This window comes from Xyrauchen texanus, chromosome 41, assembly GCF_025860055.1.
Source record: "Xyrauchen texanus isolate HMW12.3.18 chromosome 41, RBS_HiC_50CHRs, whole genome shotgun sequence".
NCBI lineage: Eukaryota > Metazoa > Chordata > Actinopteri > Cypriniformes > Catostomidae > Xyrauchen > Xyrauchen texanus.
Window position 1 is genome coordinate 28,772,835 of NC_068316.1, and position 12,224 is coordinate 28,785,058.

At 35.5% G+C, this 12,224-nt stretch overlaps 1 protein-coding gene across 1 annotated transcript in view; it reads right to left on the reverse strand.

Moving 5' to 3' along the window:
* Positions 1 to 2,353: 2,353 nt before the first annotated feature.
* Positions 2,354 to 12,224, reverse strand: part of LOC127634530 (short transient receptor potential channel 1-like) — a 37,030-nt gene continuing 27,159 nt past the window's right edge. Inside the window, exons 9-13 of the mRNA XM_052114132.1 lie at positions 10,554 to 10,700; positions 5,218 to 5,408; positions 4,855 to 5,056; positions 4,162 to 4,356; positions 2,354 to 2,788 (exon numbers count right to left, since the gene is read on the reverse strand). Coding sequence (XP_051970092.1) covers positions 2,561 to 2,788; positions 4,162 to 4,356; positions 4,855 to 5,056; positions 5,218 to 5,408; positions 10,554 to 10,700 — 963 coding nt within the window. The 3' untranslated portion in view covers positions 2,354 to 2,560. The remainder of the gene's footprint in view (positions 2,789 to 4,161; positions 4,357 to 4,854; positions 5,057 to 5,217; positions 5,409 to 10,553; positions 10,701 to 12,224) is intronic.

Genomic DNA, 12,224 nt, shown 5'->3' on the forward strand with positions numbered 1-12,224 from the left:
TAAAAACGAGATATTGTCATGAAAACTACATCTTTTCTCGTAATAACGACATCATGAAAATATTTTTTTTTCTTGTAATGAGATATTGTTTATGACATAATATCTCATTATTAGGAGAAAATATCTCATTTTTATAATACATCTCATTATTATGAGAAAACGTGTCTTGTTTATGACATATCTCATTATGAGAAAAGATGTTGTTTTTACGACATCTCTATTGGGAGAAAATATGTTGTTATTACGACGTAATATCTTATGACAACGTCATATCTCTTTCTGTGAGAAAATATTTTTTTTTTTGACATTTCATTATTACAAGAAAAGATATTGTTTTACTACATAATTGAGATGGCATCTAGGGTGGCATGTGGGTGAGCAGTTCTTGCTGCCATTTTAAAGTGACAGTTCACCCAAAATTAAAAATTCTCTCATCATTTAAAGTTAAAAAGAGAGTGTTCACACAAAAAGGAACATTTGTAAATGTTTTACTCATACCTCATGACATTCCAAACCTTTATCACTTTCTTTATTCTGTGGAAGACAAAAAGAGAATTGTTCAAGATTTCCATGCAAAGGCAGTTCATACGATGTCTGTAAAAAATCATCAAAAATACTCATTTTATATTTCATAGGGAAACCCCAATAGATTTTGTGTATTTAGCATATTTCATTTTTGGGTAAATTAACCCTTTACTCAGAGAGAGAGAGAGTGAGTATCCTTCTGCCCTAGTAAGACATGGCACAGGTAAGAGCAAGAATTTTGGCAGTTTACAAGATACTTGATTTTCTCTGAGCTTCCTTTGTGTTGTCTTAAAGGCAATAATCTACTAACATCTTTTTGCTGTGTTTTGGAATCATGCTGGATTTATGTTTCATTTTGTCTACAAAATGCTTTCATAGAAATATTTCCCAGTGGTGAATGTTAATTTATAACTTGTTTGTTTTATGAGAGAGAAATAAAGTCCATTTATCAGATTTGTCATGGATATTGTCTTCATGCATGCTGTTTTACTTATTTTTCTAAACCATATTGCAGTAGATTTTAAGAGATCTTGAAATATTGTTTTCAGAGTTCAAAATACTTGGTAAGTTCACATGGTCATGTTGGAACATCTGTTTCCAAAAATGCCTGGAGCTCAGACAGTGCTTGACTAGGAAGGGCACTTTTTAGACATTTAATTAACTTGGTAAGCTCTTAAAGGAATATTCTAGGTTCAGTACGTTAAGCTAATTCGACAGCATTTGTGGCAAAAAATTTGACTTGTCTCTAACAGAAATCAGAGTTACAGTGAGTGGGGTGAATGGGGCAGATATTTGGAGGGTTTAAAAGCAGAAATGTGATGCTTATAATTTTATAAAGGCACTTACATGAATTTTTCTGCTCACAATTGTGTATTATTTGAGTCTTTTTAGAGTTTGCAGCATTATACGTTATCATGGCAACAAAGATGTAAAACTGGATATAACTTTACACAGAAAATGTTTTTAAGTGATTGATTTTATCACACTAAAATCATGTTAATATGCAAAAAGATTTGTAATTTATTTGTAATCTCCACTATTTTAGACTTCTCTTTGGCCCTTAAAATTAAACAGGCCTTTTTTGACATGCAACTTTAAGATTTAGATGTGTAAATGACTTCTGTTTAGCTAACCTTTTTTGCAGGTAACATAAGGAACAGCGTCCCCCAAAGCTATGGATACTGTATAGGTGTTGATCTGTAAGTGAGGATGGTCATATGTCAATACCATGACAATATCAACAGATTAGATTCAATTAGAAAAGGAAACTTTGAATGTTGGCTTGACAAAACCTTGGCTAAAAGTTTAAAAAAGTGTAGTATTGGTATAGTATATGACCAAAGTATACAGTATAAGCAAAAGTATAACATTAGGCATATAAGAGATGAATTAATGGATGGATGGGTGGATAAATAGATGTATAGACAGACAGATAGATGATAGATAGATGACAGACAGACAGATAGATACATAGATAGATGATAGATAGAAATAGATAGATAGATGACAGACAGATAGATGACAGATAGATAGAAATAGATATATAGACAGACAGATGATAGATAGATGACAGACAGATAGAAATAGACTGATAGATACATAGATAAATGATAGAGACAGATGATAGATAGAAATAGATAGATGATAGAAATAAATAGATGATAGATAGATGACAGACAGACAGATAGAAATAGATAAAGATAGATAGATAGACAGACAGATGATAGATAGAAATAGATAGATGTCAGACAGACAGAAATAGATAGATAGATAGTTAGTTGATAGATAGATAGATAGATAGATAGTTCCATATAAAATGTTTCTTCATAATCAATGTTATTTATTTGAAAAGAATAACACTTTTAGAAAACAAGAAGGATACAAGATTATTACATAAGTTACGATGAAGGTTTGTACTAGAATAAACAGAATGTAATATAATTCCAGTATAGTCCCAGGACAGTTTTGTCACTATACATCTTCCAAAGAAACAGCTGAAAAGCGTTGCCGAGCATGCTGGGTCAATGGTCATGGCTTAGCTTCTGGGGTAGAACATGGCATATTTGGAGGTGCGGAAACCCAAAAGGTCCCTCATTTCATTGCGGAACTTAGAGAGGTCTTGCCGCAGATCATTGAGGTTCTCAACGGTGGCCTGGTCTGTGCTTTGCATGTTCTGCCGTGTGGACGTCAGATAGCGGTGCACTAGACAGCAGATGATCTTCTGGTAGTTCTCATCTCTTTTCTGCTTCAGATTCCTCCATTCCTGAAAACAAAAACCACAGTGTCAGTTGCTGAATCTGAAGCTTGACTTACATTACATGAAACTTAATGGAATACCAAAAGAATGATGACTAGGGTTGGGAACCGAGAAATGGTTCTTATTTTGAACAGGTTCCATTTATATATATATATATATATATATATATATATATATATATATATATATATATATATATACAGGTGCATCTAAAATGCAACACATTCTCACCCCGACTCATCACATACGGACGCTTCGGGAAGTTCGTCACATATTGACGAGTTGGGTATACCTTTGGCGTCATTTTTCGACGCGCAGGGTAGTCCGATACACTTCTATGTTGTTAAACTCACCGATGAATGCGGTTATGAATGCGGTTAAAGTCACCGATGAATGCGGTTCCCTATGAACGCGCTAAACCTTTGCTGAGAGGGCACTTTGATATCACATTGTGAGGGTTTTAAAACATAAAAAAACAGTTGGAGGGCCAGATAAAGCATAAAAAAACAGTTGGAGGGCCAGATAAAGACGTCAAATTACAATGACCACGCTCCGGTTCGGAGATACATAGAAGTCTATCGGAGTACCCTGCGCGTCGAAAAATGACGCCAAAGGTATACCCAACTCGTCAATATGTGACGAACTTCCCGAAGCGTCCGTATGTGACGAGTCGAGGTGAGAATGTGTTGCAAAATTAGAATATCCTGGAAAGGTAATTCAAAAAGTGGAACTTTCTTATATTCTAGATTCATTACACATAAAGTGAAATATTTCAAGCCTTTTTTTGTTGTAATCTTGATGATTACGGCTTACAGCTCATGGAAATTAAAAATCCAGTATCTCAAAATATTAGAAAAAAAAAGTATAATACAGAAGTGTTATTAATTTATGCACTCAGTACATGGTCAGGGCTTCTTTTGCATGAATCTACAGCATGAAACATATGTCTCGACCATTGCAGACTGATTCCGGGAGGAATGACCCTTATGAACAGGCTCTTTTGAATCTACAGCTCGAAACATTCAGCACGACCATTGTAGTCCAATTCCCAAACTAAGATCTTAATGAGCTGGTTCTTTTTAATCTACTGCACGAAACATACATCCTGACTAGTTTAGTATGATTACCGAACAAATGACTCTTCTGAGCAGGTTATTTTTATGGAATTAAAACTCTTGTCAAAGCAGTAACTGAATTAATCTCACTGACGTGCAAGTTATGACTTCCGTCACGTCCTTCTGGAAATAAAATAAGAACTATTACTCCGTTATGTAATGTTGTGCTTAAGGCTAGTGAGACTTCAGTTAGGCAGTGCAGTTACTGGCAACATTTTCATTTTTGGGTGAACTATCTCATTAATTCCTTTCATTCTCATGTACCTTGAGGCTGTTTTGTCTCTTGACCTTGCCGGTGGAGGTGTGAGAACAGATCCATTTGCTCAAGCTGATCACTAGATAACACACAGTCTTGGGTGAGGGGAGGATGTTGAAGGGTGGAGGCATGGTGCACTTGTCATCGAAGTAGCTGAGCCACAGCTTAGCACGGGCAAACTTCCACTCCTTGTCTTCATGGTTCTGCAAGCGGATAAAATCATGAAAGACAACATGAAATTAAAATGGACCCTGTTTACTTTCTTAAAGCACATTTCTGGTCTTATTATGAACAAGTGTGTGTAATTCCAAATAAATGTAATGTTTGTCTTCGTAATCTATTATCAGTATGCAATAACATCATCTGAAAAGAAAAGATCTCTTTTATTTTTCAACCCCTTTCCTCTGACCACCTGGCTCCATGCTGGTATGGAACGCATGATTTTTTCACGACCCAATCAATTCCCGACAGATAAAATCAACTCTTGTTATTTAATATACGTCAATGTACGTCAGAATATGAAAGTAATACAGGTTGCGAAAAGTGTTTCCTGTGTAAATCACTGATATGATGGACAGATTTATCATCATTGTAAATCTATACTATTTTGTCTGTTAAATAAAGCCTTAAACACTCAAAACCTAAACCTAACATTTCATAAAATTCACATTTAAATAAAAAAAACGTCAACGTCCACTTACAGCGATTTGTCTGAAGCTCTTGTGCAGCATAGCCACCAGAAGCTTGGTAAGAACGATGACTACAACAATGTTGTATGTACCAACGATGAGAGCTCCCACAAATGAACGCAGTTCTTCCGTGTAGCTGATCCTCGTGACGAACAGAGCCACGTGTGCCAGGGAGAAAATATACCAGAAGAGAGCGTAACATGTCCCTATAAACCTGGAGAAAGTCAAAGATAAAGGATTAAGGTAGGATTTAATGTTGGAGTTTTGTGACCTTTAGTCTATGTCTGTTAGCTTTGAGTGAATCTATATGCTAGTGTACTCCTTAAAGTTGACTAAATCGATTTTTATTCGATTAGTTTAAATGAGATTAAGTACGTATGAAAGGTGTCGTTGCTCTGCTGTTGACAGAAAATGCCCTCGCATTCTTTGCTTTCATTTTTTCTTGTGGACGGATCCTTCTGGTCTTTTCCATACAACTGTGTCAGGCCAATCGTGAAGGATATGAGCACCAGCATGAACAAGCCAAGAAATTTCCCAAACTCTTGAAGCATCTGGCCCATGGACATCTGCAACCATAAAAAAAATAATCAGCCTTTCCACATCAATACTCAGTCTGGACTTTATCTGGTTATCTATGGAGACACCACAAGGATCTAGGAAAACTCTGGGATAAATGCAACTTACACTCCATCGATAACATATGTGGCCTAAATAAATGTCCCACAGTTTAGAAAAACAAAAGAGTACAAAAAAGTAACACAATTGAAGCTGAGAAGCTAGGAGCTCCACAAATAATTTATTAAATTTTTTTGGATCCCCGTTGGCTTCCACAAAGTGGCCGCTAGTCTTACTCGGGTCAGCAAAACACAACAATAAACAAAATGAACCAAACATGCTGGTGTGATAGAGTCACTAGCAACATTTTCTGTGCAAAACTTAAAGTAAACCCAGTTCCTTTCATTTGGTATCGGTGCAAGAATAGGGAATTGGATGGTGGCGTAACTAAAGTAATGTAAACAAAGCAAAGCAAAGTAACACAACAAGGATACCACAATGGACTTGGAAAGTAACAACTGAAGTGCCATAACTGATAAAGCACTGTTTAAATGCATAACAAGAAGTTGCTCCACAATTTAGACAATTTTACAGCACAAATATAACTTTTACTGAAGAAATCAATTGCTTGATGTTGACAAAAATATGAGTTTTATATTTACTGCACATAACTTAAAAAGCCTCCTGCATACTTGCTTGGTTTCCATAGTACAGAAAGTGTGCTACTCTAAATGTTTTTTGTTCATTTTTCTGTTGCAATGCACAACAGACCACAAAAGCTGTAAATAGAAAATAACAGTTAGGGGTTACGGGTGTATACCTAGAATATTCCTTTAAGAGAACAGCCATGTATGGGTTTATATACAATTGATGTCAGAAGTTTACATACACTTTAGCCAAATTAATTTAAACTCAGTTTTTCACAATTCTTGACATTTAATCGTAGAAAACATTCCCTGTCTTAGGTCAGTTACATTTACATTTACATTTATGCATTTGGCAGATGCTTTTATCCAAAGCGACTTACAGTGCACTTATTACAGGGACAATCCCCCCGGAGCAACCTGGAGTTAAGTGCCTTGCTCAAGGACACAATGGTGGTGGCTGTGGGGATCAAACCAGCGACCTTCTGATTAACAGTTATGTGCTTTAGCCCACTACGCCACCACCACTCAGTTAGGATCACTACTTTATTTTAAGAATGTTAAATGTCAGAATAATAGTAGAGAGAATTATTTATTTTAGCTTTTATTTCTTTCATCACATTCCCAGTGGGTCATTAGTTTACATACTTTGTTAGTATTTGGTAGCATTGCCTTTAAATTGTTTAACTTGGGTCAAATGTTTTGGGTAGCCTTTCACAAGCTTCTCACAATAAGTTGCTGGAATTTTGGCCCATTTTTCCGGACAGAACTAACTGGTGTAACCGATTCAGATTTGTAGGCCTCCTTGCTCGCTCGCACTTTTTCAGTTCTGTCCACAAACGGCTGAGGTCAGGGCTTTGTGATGGCCGCTCCAATACCTTGACTTTGTTGTCCTTAAGCCATTTTGCCACAACTTTGGAGGTATGCTTGGGATCATTGTCCATTTAGAAGACCCATTTGTGACCGAGCTTTATCTTCCTGGCTGATGTCTTGAGATGTTGCTTCAATAGATCCACATAATTTTCCTTCCTCATGATGCCATCTATTTTGTGAAGTGCACCAGTCACTCCTGCAGCAAAGCACCCCCACAACATGATGCTGCCACCCCCATGCTTCACGGTTTGGATGGTGTTCTTCGGCTTGCAAGCCTCACCCTTTTTCCTCGAAACATAACAATGGTCATTATGGTCAAATTTTGTTTCATCAGTCCAGAGGACATTTCTCCAAAAAGTTAGATCTTTGTCCCCATGTGCAATTGCAAACTGTAGTCTGGCGGTTTTATGGCAGTTTTGGAGCAGTGGCTTCTTCCTTGCTGCGCAGCCTTTCAGATTATGTCGATCTAGGACTTGTTTTACTGTGGATATAGATACTTGCCTACCTGTTTTCTCCAGCATCTTCAAAAGGTTGTTTGCTGTTGTTCTGGTATCGATTTGCAAACTACACCAAACTACGTTCATCTCTAGGAGACAGAATGTGTCTCCTTCCTGAGCGGTATAATGATTGCACGGTCCCTTGGTGTTTATACTTGCGTACTACTGTTTGTATGGATTAATGTGGTTCCTTAAGGCATTTGGAATTTGTTCCCAAGGATGATTTCTTTTGATTTTCCCAAGATGTCAAGCAAAGAGGCTCTGAGTTTGAAGGTAGGCCTTAAAATACATCCAAAGGCACACATCCTATCAGAAGCTAATTGGCTAACTGTCTAAAGGCTTGACATGATTTTCAGAAATTTTCCAAGCTGCTTAAAGGCACAGTTAACTTTTGAACAATTGTTGAAAAAATGACTTGTGTCATGCACAAAGTAGATGTCCTAAACGACTTGCCAAAACTATAGTTTGCTAATATTAAATCTGTGGAGAGGTTAAAAAATTAGTTTTAATTACTTCAACCCAAGTGTATGTAAACTTAAAAAAGTGTATGTAAACTTCTGACTCCAACTGTACTTAATGTTGGTGTACATATAATGTATCTTTTTGTATTATTAAACATGTTTGGGCTAAGTATGAGTATCGAAACTAGTTAGGTAAATATGGAAAAGTTTTTGTGTGTGCTGGATGCCAAATTTAACTCACTTCATATGTCAGACAACAACTACCCTCTGATAAACATAGCTCAGGTAAATATTGGTTAAGCCCATTAGGGGGTAACACACAGGGGAACATTTCTCCGTACATTAGGCGACCTGTATAAGCATACATACAGTAAACTAGCTCTTTTAAGGTGCCTGCTTCTATCTATGTCTTCTAGGTTCCACTGGCGGTTTCAGTGTGGGTTGAGGTTAGGGAATAGATGAATTCCGTGTCAAAGCTAACCGGTGAACCATAATGTTCTGTACTGCGTGTTTGCTCTGAAACACAGCCAGGACTTTTGGGATACCCCCCCATTAGTGTAATTCATTTTCACTCTCAGACCCCTGCTAAGTATTTTCCACATCTTTTACTCCCCACCTTTGTAGCTCCATGATTGAGTTTTAGTAGTCATTTCACATTTCTGCCAATCTTATATGATGCTTCAGAGTCATGCCAAATTCTTTCCCAATTGGACACCAAAACGATTCCATTGCCAGGAATATTCTATTCCATTCCTGATGTCCTACAATATTGCCTGCAATAAGATCTTTGTAAGACCATATTTGGCTTCATATATGTCACAGCGGTTGCACTTTGGAAATGAAAAACATGTTTGCGAACAGAGTTTGTGCGATCCCTTCGTGAAAAGTTCAAAGGCAGTTGTGGAACAATTGGGTCTTATTAGAGCAGACAGAACTTAATCTATAGTGTAATAATGATTTTTATGGCATCTGATCTCTTATGTCATTTTATTGTATTCTATGGCCATTTATGAATATATTAAAGTTCACAGATGCATGGTTTTGGAGGCTATCTGCCATTGTATGACTTCAGAAGACTTGGAATATAACACGCAAGTCAAACAAACAACTTTTATGGTGCTTTCACGGCTTTTTTTTGTCTATATTGGAGCTTGACAGAATACTGCAAGTCACTATCAACTCTCATTGTATGGAAAAGCACTGCGTGAAGATACTTCTTTTGTGTTTCCCCAAAATATTATATAGAACAACATATGGGTGACTAAATAATGACAGAATTTTCTGGGTGAACTTTTCCTTTAAGCAGTTTGACATCTCAACTCTTGACATCTTCAGAGGTTTATTCATTCAGAGTGATTGTTTGTTTTTCCCATTCGCATATATTTCTTAGAGATTTACTTGACAAATTTTGCCAAAGAATTTACCAGAAGGGAGTAAATGTCTGAAAATGTGCTCCTCTGACTCCCCAGTGGAGTCAGTTCATTGTAATGCCTGTGTTGGTGCATCATATGTTTATCTGTTACAGCAAGTGACATAGAAAGCTTTAAAACGTGGCTAGTTCCATGATTTTACAGAAACCTGTAACATCAGACATGTTCCCCTAAATAACTTGTGTGCAGTGCGTGTCTTAGTAAATCCATGTGTGTCATTCTGACCACATTTCTTGAGTGCATTTAATTTTCCGCCCTGCAGTGCCAGACACTGATGTCAGTATAAGAGCATGAAAACTATTCTGAAATGTTCCTGTAGCTTCATTGGTTCGATTCACACATACTTATAAAAAGGATCCATCAAATGCACTGAATGCAAAGTTGATTCGATTAGAAGCGTATGCTAAATGTAAAATACTGAATTCATATTATACCCCAAAATACAGTTAAAAATTAAAGAAACTATATTTTGCATGCAAAAAAATAAAAACTTTATCATTTGCATTGTAACATTATTTTCATGATGAAAGTCTCATTCTCATTAATACAATGTGGGGAAAAAATATTATTCAATACATATTAACCCTTTAAACTCTGAATGTTTTGTTAAATATTTTTCTGTTTCAGTGGCATGTCCAAACTTATAGGCTTATAACTCTGCAAATTGTAAAAATGTTTGGTATTATTTTAAATAAAACTTTTCAATTGTTTTTATTATATAGATTATGATCAATTCTGAGACTCTCAGCATAAGAAACTGTCACCAAAAAAAAGTATAGCCAAATATTTATTTTTTCTTATTTTTCTGATTTGACATTATATATCCAGGGTGTAAATAAAGTTGCTCTGTAAAAACAGCTTTTGTTTTGTCCCAGTCATGTCACCTAAATTATAGCAATAACCTATCCTAGTGTCCAAAAACGTCTTCAAGTGTCCAAAGTCCTCTCCAAACAAACAAAACTTAATAATTGTACATAAGAACTATTGCATGTAAGGGTATGCTAATCTCTCCAAAGCATTATGTGCTGTGCACACACTGAATTTCTTGTGGATATCTAATGATAAATGCATCCGATTACATTGCGTGTGGGCTCATAATATGGGATGGTAAGATTTTAACATTTAATGGAATGTGATGGGCATTCCAAACTTGGGAGAATTTTTTTTTTAATAAAATAAAATGCATATTTATTAAAATGCACATATATATTCCACTGGGTCTGGCAGTGAGACAGAGGTTGCTATTATTACCTGTAAAGGCCCCAAGATGGAGCTGGTGGTGTACATGAAGAAGAGACGCAGGTAGCTCAAAACATTGGCAAAAGCAAAGAGTCCCTCGGCGATCAGTATGGGGTGAAACGCATCCCAATCCTTCCTCTCCACCTCTATGTCTTTACACTAGAGCAAAGAAAGACTAATGTTAACATGCATGATTTAATTCTGCCATTTCTGGGATGAAGATAAGAAACTTCAAACTAAATGATTTCAAACAGTGTGAATGCTTTGTTCTTGCAAAAAGACTTGCTTATAGGAATAGTCCGGATTCAATACAAATTAAGCTCAATCGACACCATTTGTAACAATGTTATTCACAAACATTCATTTTGACTTGTCCCTCTTTTTCTTTAAAAAATCAAGGTTACAGTGAGGCACTTAAAGTGGAAGTGAATGGGGCCAATTTTTTGAGGGTTTAAAGGCAGAAATGTGAAGCTTATAATTTTATAAAAGCACTTACTTTAATTATTCTGTCAGAACTTGTGCATAATTTGAGCTGTTAAATTGTTAAAATCGTTGTTTGCTGGGATACAGGGTTTACAACGCAACATTATGACAATAAAGTTGTAAAATTGTCAATAAATTTACACAGAAAAGGTTAGTAAGTGATTTTATCACACTAGAAGCATATTAAAATGCATATTGTTTTAGTCTTGTGGCTATACTTTTGAAAAAAATGTGTGTTTTAATGTTTATGGATTGGCCTCCATTCACTTCCATTGTAAGTGCCTCACTGTAATCCAGATGTTTTATTTTCTTATTGCTATTTTGTTAAAGAAAAGACGAAAAAATGTTTGGGGTAATAAACGTTATGCCACAAATGCTGTTGCCTGAGCTTAACTTGTAATGAACCTGGAATATTACTTTAAAAAAATCTTTTAATTTTAATCTTAAATTTCTTAATCCATAATTACAGTACAACTATTGAGTTGAGGTAATAATTTGATGATTGTACATGAGTTTTCTTTGACAGTTTTCTATAAAGACATCGATATTTTGCAATGTGACATTATTTTTATGTTATGAAAATCTTCCTGTCTGGACTCAAGGATTATTAGTTTTTTTTTATTAATTAAAATATTACTATGATGTATACTTACAATTGTACTTTAAAATTAAAACAATATAATATTTGTATTATTTTGTAGTACAACAATTACATTTATTTGTATTACAGTGATGAGATCAGGGAGAAATCTTAATCTTCTAAAAATAGGCTTTTCACAAAGTATATAATTTCTTTCACTTGATTTTGGGGTAAAATATACAGAAGCCCTGTGAAATGTTTATTTATTTTTCTCTGTACATTTTTTAGTTATTTTAATATATTTTTTAGATGTCTTAGAAGCCTGTATATAAATATATTTTTTGTATCATAAAAATTTTTTCTCTCTAATTTTTTCTTTTTTCTTTGCTCCTCAAGTGGCAACACACGAGAAAATTCTTATTTTTGCTTGCTAGCTAACAATTAGCCTGCGGTACCAACCTCGGCCACCAGGTGCCAGTAAGAATGAAATCTAAGGTGACAGCTGTGGTACTTGATCTGTGGATTTGTAGTTGTACATCACTCTAACAAAATTTTTGTGCAAAACCTAATCAAGGAAAGAATGTTAGAGAGTCTACTGATATATGATATCCCACAATTAA